Source organism: Papilio polytes, unplaced genomic scaffold (genome assembly GCF_000836215.1).
Source record: "Papilio polytes unplaced genomic scaffold, Ppol_1.0 DF823699.1, whole genome shotgun sequence".
In the NCBI taxonomy this organism is placed as follows: domain Eukaryota; kingdom Metazoa; phylum Arthropoda; class Insecta; order Lepidoptera; family Papilionidae; genus Papilio; species Papilio polytes.
The window spans coordinates 67,870-80,373 of record NW_013525505.1 but is presented as its reverse complement, the minus strand read 5'-3'; the positions used below and the strand labels follow the sequence as shown (position 1 = coordinate 80,373).

Genomic DNA, 12,504 nt, shown 5'->3' with positions numbered 1-12,504 from the left:
ATGGAGGATGCACAATTTGTAAAAATATATCTTACATTAATGGGAAGAAAACTTCTTTAAACGCGTATACAAAGGTTAAGTATTTTATTAAATTTAAGTAGGTATTTTTACATGTTTAATTACTCGTATAATACCGGACTGGGCAATATTGATTGACCAGATAGACGTCAAAGTTTGTTTTTAAAAATTTTGAAGATTGAGGTTATAATTTTCAGGATAAATAATAATATCAATTAATTAAGAGAATTAATGACACTTCTAATAAAATACAATATGAAATAATTTACTTGTAAACTACATTGAAGTTGTATAATAGGACGTGCAAGGGTCTTTTCTTTTTTATTACAAAATGTCTATAATATTTAATAAAACATTGAAAACTGTGATTTATTTTCGACATTATTCAGTATTATGTAAAAAGTTAGATAATAGGCCGATATTAAGCTGCATTGCACAATCTTTTGTACCTGTGAACCGTAATTTATTTTGGGAAAAAGAAAGGAAAGGCGGCTATCAAACTCAGGAAAATGTCTCTTACATTGAACACATGAAAAATGGTTATAAAGAACTTAAAGTTGAACTGAAACTGTTTGCTAAAGAAATAAAAGAGTTTTTAGAAGCAGATCCACTGTTGGTAGCAAGACCAGGTGAGTATATTAAAAAAAAAAAACTAAGAATCAGAAGAGCATACTCTGTGTACTATGAATATTATACAAAGATTTGTGTATTTGTATGTAACAAATAAAATCATAACTACTAGTTTAATCTCAAAAGTACTCTCACCAATAGAAGTCTAAATAATGTAAGCTATATTCAAATCTAATTATTTGTAATTCAGCACAGATAATAATTATAATATTTAGATGCCGCTTAATATCATTAAATCAATTTAATACTATAAAGAAATTTATCTTTCCTTATGTTAAGAAGAAAGTATGGATGAATTGTGTGAAAGAGGATATGCTTAAGAAAGGAGTGGATTCAGATATGACGGCTGATAGAGATGTATGGAAGAGCAGCACATACTGTGCCAACTCTCCATAAAGGATAAGGGCAAGTGGATGATGATGATGTTATTAAGATTAAACTACTGAATAATATTAGAGATGATGAGGGCAAATATTATCTGAATTACATCAATAAAAGTTTTCAGGTGAAACTGATCTTATTTGGTGCTTCAATGAACCTGGTGTATTGGATAACTTTGTGTCAACTTGTGACAGTGACCACAATGAAGGTTTCAGTACCTGCAGCTTTGACATGAGTTCTGCTGGAAGAGCAAACTTTCATGGTTACTTAGATACTAGAGTACCTAAAGATGGAAGAATCAAAAAAGCTGGATACTGTGCTATTAGGTCTAAGAGAATTAGGGTATGTTGAAAAAGTAACTCCTTCATTGATACTATTTGTTTTTTTATTAGAAAGACTTTCTTCACATATTAAATTGGTATATTAGCGCGAAACAAGCACAGTTTACATTTAATACAGTCTCATATTTTACATATGTTAAGTGGTATGTGTAATGATGAGAAGTCTTTCATGAACATCAATTGTACAATTCCTTATAAAATTTAAATACATTGTTCCAATGTTAAAATTATTCTACCTGTGCAAAGTGTTGCCTGCCAGTAACAACATATAAAAACTCCAACAAGGCCATATTGTCTTAATACAGGCCAAAGGTATACCATAACTACATTTTGGTATTACAATATTTAATTTATTTGAGAGAATTTGAACATTTACAGTCCTATAAAAACATTCGCATCTGTGTATCTTTACTGGTATTAAGGAACTATCTCTTAAAAGGAAGATATGTTATTTTTTTTACAGAAATCTTTTAAGCGGGCAAGTACTTATAACTGGAGTCTATATAATACATTAGTCCTGAAAGTGAGAGGTGATGGCAGATCATATTTACTCAACATATCCTGTGAAGGTTACTATGACATAACCTGGAATGACATTTATCATTATGTATTGTACACAAGAGGTGGACCTTATTGGCAAATTGCTAAGGTATATAAAAATAATCAAAGTAATAAGAGAATAAATTTTAACCTCAGACTCAGCTAGTCTGTAACTAAAAAATACTGAAAATGTTATATGTGTCTATCCTGTAATTTTATTACTTGTGCACAATAACATTATACCTTATGATACAGTTTTTAGACAGTTTCCAGATTTTTTTATATGGTAACACCACTAAATATCTCAATCTTAATGTTTCTTTAATTGTAATGGGTACAATTAAGTGTATTAAAAGATTTATTAATATTTGATATATTGGTATTTGGCACTTTCATTGGTCATTTTTTGGATCAAGTTATCAAAGGAATTGTAAATAATTTTTCAGATACCATTTTCAAAGTTTGTATTGGGATCAAAAGGTCGGCTACAAGACAGACAAAGCAGAATGAGATTTGACAAAGTGACGCACTTTGGCGTGTCATGTGGCGACAAAATAAATGGCCCATTCAATTTAGAAATTGAATATGTTGGTAAGAAGTACTTCTACTTCTAGTACACTTCCTACATATTAGGGAAATATTTTATTTACTTGTGTTTAATTCATTATAATTTTAATTTCAGGTCTAGAGTTTGATCCAACTCATGAAGAAGAGTTTGCTTATGAAATGTATAAAACTGATAAATATATAGTAGGAGTGTAACAAGAATTTATTTATAAATTGTTGGTTTTAGTACAATTAAGTAAAATAAATATAAGATTGTTACAAATAGAACTTTTATTTGTCTTTTTATCTTTAGATTTTAATTACATTTAGCCTTTAGGAAGCTAAGTACTGATTCACATAAAGGACTTAATCATACAAAAGTCGTAAGATCGTCCAAACATTTTAGAATGACTTCTTGAATGCCTTTTGTGAGAATAAGGTAAATAAATATAAATAATGAAAAAGTAATTAACGAGAATTGCCGGTTTTACCAAAAGGTAAGATGATTTTAAATTATACGCACTAAGACTTTTTTCCACTAAGAAAATAATCGAGTCTCTGGCTTCCTACGGCAATCGCCCACTAAAGCAACGTACAAACATTATTCATAGAAATAGTAGTCCCTTGCTTATCGTGATTAGTCTCATATGAGATCCGCTAATTATAGATAATATACATCCTATTTAAAACATTATTCAACACTTTTTACTGCGAACATTCCTTTTAACTCCATTTGAGACATTTTGCATACTTGGATTTATCTGTGGTCGATTAATTTGGTCTCTGGCCATTTGCGTCTATAACAATCTGTAATCTGTTAAAATAAACTTCCATCTATGGACTGGACTGATGTCATCCATCGGATGAAAAATTAATTGGAATTTTAATAACCAATAGCGTTACAAGTGAAACAACGGGCGTTATTGTTTTATCAAAATCTTTTTTATCGCTCCAGAGTGTGGATATCTCATAAAGTGTTGTGTATACGAAATATAATAAAATTTTCTTTGTATCCATTCAGTGCAATAATACTTCTAATTTAGTCCATTTTAATGCGTGGGATGTTGACGATTTCATAATTAAGTCTATATCTGTCAACTGTAAGTAGAATCGAATTTTTTTTATCATCTCATAAATTTTATTTATTATAAATGATAATATTTCCGTCTTAGTGACTAAGCTGCGCTGCCCTTGAAGTCGTTAATTTTCTTTTTTAATTTCAGGAGACGATGTCTCCACAGACTATCCAAAAACAGTAGTATTTGGAAATAGTTAATAATACATTGTACGATGTCAAGTACAGAGCAAAATATATTGAACTCAATGCAACAATTGTCTGTGCAACCAAGTAACAGTGGTCCTCCTGAAAAACCAACTCAAGTTGTCACTCCAGCAATCAACAGAAGCCAGCCATCGGCATCTAAAATTGCATCCGTCAAATCAAGTACAGTATCTCCTGCTATTGCGACTATTGATCGCCTTTTGAGCTTGGGTACAACACCACCTCCTCCCCCCGTTATAACCAGGCCTGCAGACATGGACCCCCACACTATGGAACAGTTACGAGCTGTTAAAGAAATGTTAGCGGCTCAAGAGGAAGAAGCTCAAAGCTTAAGAGATATTAATAGGGAATTGCGTAGCCGATTGGAGGAATGTGAAACAAAGATTAAAAAGTTAACTGAACTTAACGAAGAATATGCAGAGAAGGAGAAAGGCCTATCACAACGTGTTGCAGAGAAAGTACGAAATAATAAACAAATGAGCATTGTCATGGAAGAGTATGAGCGTACAATCTCATCTCTGATTGGTGAAAAAGATACAGAAACCAAAAGATGGACGGAGGAGAGAGCAACATTACTTAGAGAGCGGGATGAAGCAGCTGCCCATTTAGCTTCAATGGAGCATGCTTTTAATGATGTTCACACTAAATATGAGAGATGTAAGGTTATAATACAAGATTACAAAACAAATGAAGTAGCACTGAAAAGAACTGTAGAAGAGAACAATGATGCTATACAGAAATTAGAGGCACGTTATGAAGCATTAAGACAGCATGCTATGCAACAATTGAACAAAGCTAATGCAGAGCTAGACTCGGTAAAGAAGTACCATCAGTCCGAGATTCTCAAACTGAATGCTATGCTCAAAAAGAGTGAAGTTCACGCTTCTTCGTTGCAGGAATCTCTAGCTCAGAAAATCAAAGATAATGAAGAACTTACTGCAATCTGTGATGAGTTAATTAACAAGGTTGGTTAACTTATCATTACTGAGTAATTACATTTTCATTTATCTTACATGCATTTGTAATTGCATGCTAAATATTAGACTAACAATTAATATGTAACAAATATTACAAAAGCAAGTTAACAATGCTTATTTACTTACATAGAGGATAATACTGTCGAATTTGTTTGATGCTCTATTACATATTTATTTATCACAATTTGTGCAATCAATCATGTCAATGAGTATTGCACGATTGTGTTATTTTTAAATAGTATTTTAAGTTTTTTATACTGAGACATTTGTTAACTTCAAGTTGTTGATTTACCATTGGTGCTTAACTCAAAGTAAATTATCCAATATAAGTGTTATATGCCATTGGTTTAATTGATATGGTTCTTTACAAAATTATTTGGTAATTATCTAAATCTGTTTATTTTCTGATTCAAATGTCAAGTAACATTTACATAATATTGTCCAGTAAAATAGTATATTTTTAAACAACATTCTTATATGCTTAAGTATAACAGTTTGTGCATAAGACTGTCCGACTGCACCCATGCTAGTGAGTAATATTATTTGTAGAGTACACATTTTGATAAGAGCTCCTAAACACTAGCTGCCATAATAATTATGATTTGAAATTTTTGTTTATGTAAAAATAATAGGATAGTATATGTATTTGTTTATGGTTATTTTGTGTTTTGTGAATATTTTTTGACTCTTAAACTCTTATTAGATATAGTGGAGAGTGAGGCAATGTTTGGCTGAATTAGAGATGACTTATGCCAAAACTATTTTTAAATATAAAAAAGTTTTTGAAAATTGGGAAGTCCTTTTCTTATGTATGTCAAAATCCTTAGTTCTGTTCTTTATCACTTTTTTAAATTACTTAATCAAAATTTCTTTCACTAGTTTTCGATCTTTACGTTTGTTCTGTTTTTTTTTTTTATATTTTCAGTATATTGAATTGAATAGTTATCCTAAAAATGTTTTAGCAAAAAATGACAATATATCTTTTAAAAAATAAATATTATCAGATCTCTAAATGTAGTTCACATTCTTCTAGTCTACACAATAGCAAAGCCATTTTGACTGTCAAGAACAATGAATTAATGGTTTAAATTATTTTCAAAGAGCATGATTGCAAATACTTCCCATAAGCTTTTTTATTTATCAACAGAGAGTAACGCTTTTTTGTTCTTTTTTTTAATTAATTGAAAATATACCAAAAAGATTACATAGTTGACAATGTTTGATTAATTAAATTATTTAATATAATTTATTGACAAAAGTAAACCTGAGCATCTAGTGTATGTGTGCCTTTACAGAGATTAACCTTCACCATCCATTTAGTCCATTATGTAATGATTAATTATTGCATACTTTTCACCATAGATATGTGACCTATAGGCAAGTCTTTGATATGAGGTTTATGTCTAATTAAGATTCGTTTATCGATATGTCAATTTATTTTGTAAATGACAACACTGAAGGAAATTTACCCCAGTAAAAGTACATGAGGCCTTTTTTATCCTCACATTTGAGCTCTGGATTAAACACCTATAGGTTATAAATCTATGTTTTTCACATTTACAAAATTAACATTTACTAGTTGTTAAATCTAGATGTAACATTTAGTGTCCAGTGTGTAACATCAGTAATATAATCATAAAAAGTAAAAAAAAAGATCTCATTAAAATGTCCTAAACATGTATAACTGGATTGTTCTGCTGAATACAGCATTAAATCTGCAATGTATTGCACTGTGATTATATTTTTGTATGAAACGAATTGGTTATCATCTCTATAGTTTTGTATTTTTTTTAAACAATCATCAATCTGTTTAATTCTTTGTCATTACACAAATTTATGCAGTATGTAACATTCCACATAATTATTTTTATATTTCTTTTTAACGTGAAATTCCTTGTCATTCGAAATACTTCACATTCATCTATTAAAGTATATTAGTTTGAAATGTAATTCATATTTTTATCAGCCCAATAATTAGCAAATCCTTTGTATTGTGTTATAAAATTTTCATTACTTTAAGTGTAATTTTGTATCATATTCATGTTTTTTTTTTATGATTTCGATATTTTGTACGTAAATGTTTATTCATGTGAATAGAATGAGGAAATAAATTGATCAATATTTTGTATCTACATTTATTACTTCCCTTTTTTATGCATGATGTAGTTATTGCATTTATTGTTCCTTAATGTACACTAAATAGAAATATTTCCTCAACACATTCAGTGTCACTGCGATACGTAAAGTGAAGTTGGAAGCACTTAGTGTGTTGAGATGTTAAGATTATGATGTTAAGATACAGAAGAAAATATGATGTTTAAAAGTGGAATTGATTACATTATGAAAATTAGCTGTTTGAGCGTGTAATATTTATAACTATAATATGTTGTCCGCCTGATAAATTCATGTAGATATACCATCTACAAATTACTACGAAATTCAATCCACGACCCACGACTATTGGAGTACATATGTCGAACTCACGATCTTTTGTTTATCGGTTATAAACTTAGTAATATACTTTTATATTATTATTTCGTTTCTCGATAAAAAAAACATAAACTAAAATACAATTCTGTATGTAATTAAATGCAAACTATTTACTTTTATTATAGTAAAGATGGCAACGACCTCGAAGGATATTCTTAGATCGTAAGGAAAATCCAGACGCAGTCCAGGAAATGAAACTCATCCTAGTATTTATATATATAGTTTATTTGGAACTTCTGTGAACATACATAGATATAGTAGCTGGCTATTTTACTATCGAGTAGCTTTATTACAATATAATCAGCTAGTTTTTGATAAGATAAATATAGATATCTCATATCTTAATAAATAGATAAACAATACGAGTAAAGTTTAATTTCAACGCTAAAATTAGAAATTGACTCAAGTGGACTCAAACCCTTGACCCTCAGAAGACGCGGACGTCGTTTATTCCGTTTTGACTTTAATCCTATAATTGATGTTTCCTTCATTACCTCTGCAAGTATTTAGATTGTTTAAAAATTTTCAGAATGTCTTGAATTTGTAAAATGGTTTTTTTAGTTAGCGATACCTGAAGTGAAACCAAATTTTAAAATCGTTCTCAAGTTATTAGGTCATATTCGTTAAGATGTATGCCGGGAATTGGTTTCTAGGCCGAGAAGTAAATTCTGTTTGTGTAATATAATGACTCACACAGGACATTTATGACTATATATAGGTTTCAATGTAATAAGCGAACAACCTTGTTACGAAACTTTGAAATAAATAAAACTGTATTTATTTACAATTTTTATACATTTATGTAACTTTCTTTGTGTTTTATCATAATTTTTTCTTAAGAATTTTATATGTATCTTTTCTAATAAGATAGCTTAGCGCTGATACAACTGTGGTCGCGGCTGTGACTCCGCAAAGTATTTGTAACGCAGGATGATGCACGTAGTCAAATACGGGTGAAGCGAGGGTGGTGCCAACCTGAAAAAAGTTTACATGCTTAAAAACTATTGTAAATAATTCTTACATAAAATTCAAAATGAACCAGATGTCACAACAACTCCGAAATATACGTGGCAGTTGCGACTTCCCTAAGATAATTGGAGGATATTAGTTACATGACAGCAAGGAACTGGAATCTGTCTTGTGAAATAAAAGATTCTGTCGTCGAATATTGGCGCACTTTATAAGAAAATAAATAAACGACATAACCCTGTGATATAATCTCTACTCAACGTTGTATTAAAAAACTTCAAACCCGTGAAGGAGAGTAGACAGACTTCAAATTCGCATATCTACGATTTCGTACTCGGTCGTTAAAGTTCCTATATTTATATCAAAACATCTGACTCAAATCGATATAGAATCATCGTGACTTAATAGTTGATTAACATTTGGGTTGTTTACCAATAATAGCTGGATTGCTGTATTCACTTTGCTAATGAACGTGGGCGCCAGTTGTGCAGTGGCGTGCGTCACGTCGAAATATCTGCTCAAGGTTCTCTGAAACAATACATTGTGTCATTATTGTTACTAATAAAATAAATGTTTACATGCATTAGTTGTTAAGGAAAATAATTGAACTCATGATTAGCCATTACCCTAAAAAATCGAATTATTAGTAGATTTACGATAAAGGATTCCTTAAAACTTGAAACATGTAGGAAAAAATTTACGATCATATGTAGAATTTCCTTAAAATGAACGCCCTGGCTTGTTATTTGTTCACGCCTATATTTATTATAAAAATTCTACATAAACGGCAATATGGGTTACATTTATGAAAATGCAATCTGTCGTTTAATTTAAACCGGTTACTTTCAGAGTAATATGTAAAGGACGTCGAACGGGTTATTGCCAATATTTTGTCGTATTTAAAATTTCACGATTTCGTAATTGTCAAGTAAACAGAGCGTTGTGTAATGATTTACTTCGAATTGAATCCAATTGGCTTGTTTGTTCGTTCTTTTTTCTACACAATAATTATGATCTAAATCAGATTTTACTATGTAACTATTCTTAAAACGATCATGGACAAAGAACATAGCAAAAAGAAAACACTTATAAACTGGGTCTTTTCTTTCAACAGCTGTTACAACTAACGTTCATTGTTTAACATAAAACTATTTATGGCTATAACTATTTTCGGAAAATAGCTTCGTGTCAACATTAAAATGTTAAAACATAGTCTATGGTTTGGGGCTTCCTTCCGCGTCCGCATCGGGCTTACTATAAACACAAATCAATCAAGTGACGTAACGCTTTTACTTTTGTATACAATCCTTCGACGACATATTGCTTGACTGCTATATTCGTCTAGAATATTTTGAATATGGGTCAAAGAAGCTAGGAACCCATAGGATTGATTTTTTAAAATAAATGTTGGATAGGCCTAGACAACCTGATTGTAGGCCCCAAGCCTTTCAGTCGGGACGTATAGAGAGCTGATGGTGATGAAATCTTGCAAACTAAATAATCTAAATCTAAATCCTATAATGCAATTTACAATTTCAATTTAACCTCAAAGATTTCCTTCACCTTAATAAAAAATTCTTGGCTCTAACAAAGGTATCGAGCCCATAGACGTTAAAGAACACTAAAATGGCATACATATGAAAATGTACGTGAGACATACGCAGACCATGTGCAGACGTGACCTCATATTGTACAGTCAGCTGAATAAATATGTTAACTTTTACAAAACTTTAGAAACATACAAAATACGTATCTACGTATTTGTCAGTAACATTTAACTTCGGGAGCATGCGGGCGATCATACAATTTTTTAAACCGAAGGCGTATACAACATTTTTTATAATTAACGGGTGCAAACGAGCGGCGTGAACATCGAGGTGATCAACGACGCTCATAGACATCCGCACCAGAGGAACTACAGATGCGTTGCCAGCCTTTAAGGAAATGGTAGGCTCACTTCATGAGACCCCAAATCGTATTGATATGGAAATACCGCCGATAAGATTTCGAAACTTTGTTAATGACAGTACTAGTGTTAGTAGTGTTAGGTAGTGTGCGGTTGGGGTTTCGCTCAGAACGACTGACAGAAAGGGGCTCCACAGATATGTACATTATACTATCATACGCCACTCTTAACCACCCCTCCCCCAGTCACAATAAAAGAGCTCCATAGTAACCTTGCAACAGGGCACCAGTAGAGCTAAAACCGGCTAAATGTATACTTATTTATGTAGCTGACTGTACCAACTGCAAACAATGCCACGCGTTGATACAATGACCTTTTATTAATTGGAATAAAGTTTCAATACGAAATTATACTTGAGATCAACAACTTTACGATTAATCCATGACATTTAAGGTTGTATTTAAAATACCACAATGTTGATGTAAACATTTTTATTTTAAAATACTTACTGTGAGTTTCGAGCTACATTTATATATACATAGTGGTTTGTGTTTAATCTGTACTACTAATCTAATTCAATTTAATCCACGTTGGTATGGAACCCAGTTTGAAGCATAAACATATTTTCATTCACCAACATGCAAATATATGGACAGATGTCCATCCATCCAAACTTTTGCATTCATATTAGTGAGAAGTATGGTTGTCTTTAAAATCCTTAAGAACTTTGTTATAAAGGAGTTAAACACAACAATGTTTAGTATCAGTATTTTTGGGATGGTATATACATAAGGTAATTTGGGGTTTCCTCTAACATGTTAAGATTAGTAATAAAGATAGAATATAACTTACAGGTGGTGGTAGACTTTTATATCTGATCACAAAACCAGCAGCAACCAATGCCACATCTCTCGCAATTATAAGTAGCGTCAACGGAAGTGGTATCAAGTCTTGCCATGTTAAGCAAACAAATAGTGTTGCAACCAAAACTTTGTCTGCCATTGGATCTAAAAATGATCCCATTTTTGATGATTGACTTTTCCATGTTCGTGCTATCCAACCGTCAAGCTAAAAAGAAACTGTTACTTAAAATTAAGTACACTATATATAAAAAAGCAATTGACAAGATGTTAAATTACAGTTATATACAATTTGAATTTATTCATCATGTTTTTCACAGGTATGTATTAAAATTTATGTCATAAAATAGATAAATAGTCAACAATTTAAAAAAAAATTGTATTTCTTATAATTCTGGGTTTTCGACGGCAGAAGGCAACACAGCAAGGTATTGGAATATGTTGATAATATTAACTTTTGGACATTACGACGTTTATTGAAAGTATACAATATATACATTATGATTTTAGAAGGACAAAATAATACTTACTAGATCTGTGACTCCAGCAAAAACTAACAAGCCCAAAGCTAAGTTATAGTTATCCTGGAGAATAACATACCCCAAGTATGGAGACATGGTTATCCTCGCAACACACAGCATGTTTGGTATTGTGAACACATTTTCTCTCTAAAACATATTTATAAATTAGAATAAATCCCAATATTGCTATAATCATAACTTAACAAATTAAATACCTCCACAACTTCTTCAAATTTCTCCTTAACTTTGGCTTTAGTTTCTTGTAAATCTTTAATGATGTAGTCCTTTTTTACTCTTATTTTCTGTTCTGTAATTTCCTTTTGTTGTTTGATATCTTTAACCAACTGAACGCCTTTTTGTCGAATTCGATGTTCAGTCTCTTTTATTTGTTCCTTTTTATGCTCAAATGCATCTTTGAAATCTACTGCCTTTTTCTCTAAATCTAAGAAGTGTTTTTTACTATCTGATGAATAAACACATACTGCTGATGAAAGTGATATTTTGTATTTTACTGGATTATTTCTATTCCTTACTACTGTGTGTACTTTTAGAGTACTATAGGTTTTAAAATAACCAACATGATTACGGCATAACGTTTGTACCTGCTTTACAATCCTAAAGTTTTTGAAGTTCATTACAGAAATGTTTCTTACTTATTTATGTAAACTAATATTATAAATGCTAAATACATTCGTAAAATACTCTTCACTTGTATGTTGTACTTGTTTAGTTAACTTAGATTTATTTAAGCAACTTTATTTTATTTCTTCCCCCAACCCCCAATCGTTTATTTTTGACGTAACTGACATTATACCTGACACTGACGCAAAGAAAGCAAAGAGTGTACAAAAAAGAAAGTCCAAATAAAATATTTTATCTGTAGCATCCAACGTCAAAAGTTAAAGTATTTTTTTTTAAACAATGTTCTTTCTGGTAATCTCCGTCCCTCGGAGTTATTTGCTCCTTAGAAGTTTTCTTTAGAAACAGTAATTCTTCAAAAGTGAGAAAGAGATTTCTACATTTTAAATTAAAGGTAAAAAACA

At 31.0% G+C, this 12,504-nt stretch overlaps 3 protein-coding genes across 3 annotated transcripts; 2 read left to right on the top strand and 1 right to left on the bottom strand.

Moving 5' to 3' along the window:
- The first annotated feature begins 176 nt into the window (after nucleotides 1-176).
- On the top strand, nucleotides 177-2,710 carry LOC106103876 (probable complex I intermediate-associated protein 30, mitochondrial). Its single transcript, XM_013283789.1, has 5 exons — nucleotides 177-647; nucleotides 1,154-1,371; nucleotides 1,834-2,019; nucleotides 2,357-2,501; nucleotides 2,593-2,710. Exons 1-5 carry the CDS (start codon nucleotides 350-352, stop codon nucleotides 2,670-2,672), a joined length of 927 nt encoding a protein of 308 aa, XP_013139243.1. The 5' UTR covers nucleotides 177-349; the 3' UTR covers nucleotides 2,673-2,710.
- A 562-nt stretch (nucleotides 2,711-3,272) lies between these two features.
- On the top strand, nucleotides 3,273-6,465 carry LOC106103865 (transforming acidic coiled-coil-containing protein 3-like). Its single transcript, XM_013283777.1, has 2 exons — nucleotides 3,273-3,556; nucleotides 3,680-6,465. Exon 2 carries the CDS (start codon nucleotides 3,747-3,749, stop codon nucleotides 4,710-4,712), a length of 966 nt encoding a protein of 321 aa, XP_013139231.1. The 5' UTR covers nucleotides 3,273-3,556; nucleotides 3,680-3,746; the 3' UTR covers nucleotides 4,713-6,465.
- Nucleotides 5,633-12,282, bottom strand: LOC106103864 (probable cardiolipin synthase (CMP-forming)). Its single transcript, XM_013283776.1, has 5 exons — nucleotides 11,677-12,282; nucleotides 11,471-11,608; nucleotides 10,933-11,148; nucleotides 8,607-8,702; nucleotides 5,633-8,180 (listed from the first exon to the last, which is right to left on the bottom strand). Exons 1-5 carry the CDS (start codon nucleotides 12,094-12,096, stop codon nucleotides 8,028-8,030), a joined length of 1,023 nt encoding a protein of 340 aa, XP_013139230.1. The 5' UTR covers nucleotides 12,097-12,282; the 3' UTR covers nucleotides 5,633-8,027.
- Between the last annotated feature and the right edge of the window lie 222 nt (nucleotides 12,283-12,504).

Bases quoted from the DNA above. Each gene is read 5' to 3' on its own strand.
- LOC106103876 (XM_013283789.1), top strand. From the start codon at position 350: ATGTCTATAATATTTAATAAAACATTGAAAACTGTGATTTATTTTCGA. The intron at 1,372-1,833 runs GTATGTTGAAAA...TTTTTTTTACAG, and splicing joins TTAGGTCTAAGAGAATTAGG to AAATCTTTTAAGCGGGCAAG. The intron at 2,502-2,592 runs GTAAGAAGTACT...TTTTAATTTCAG, and splicing joins TTTAGAAATTGAATATGTTG to GTCTAGAGTTTGATCCAACT.
- LOC106103865 (XM_013283777.1), top strand. From the start codon at position 3,747: ATGTCAAGTACAGAGCAAAATATATTGAACTCAATGCAACAATTGTCT.
- LOC106103864 (XM_013283776.1), bottom strand. From the start codon at position 12,096: ATGAACTTCAAAAACTTTAGGATTGTAAAGCAGGTACAAACGTTATGC. The intron at 11,149-11,470 runs GTAAGTATTATT...GTTTCTTTTTAG, and splicing joins TTGCTGGAGTCACAGATCTA to CTTGACGGTTGGATAGCACG. The intron at 8,703-10,932 runs GTAAGTTATATT...GTATTGTTTCAG, and splicing joins ATAAAAGTCTACCACCACCT to AGAACCTTGAGCAGATATTT.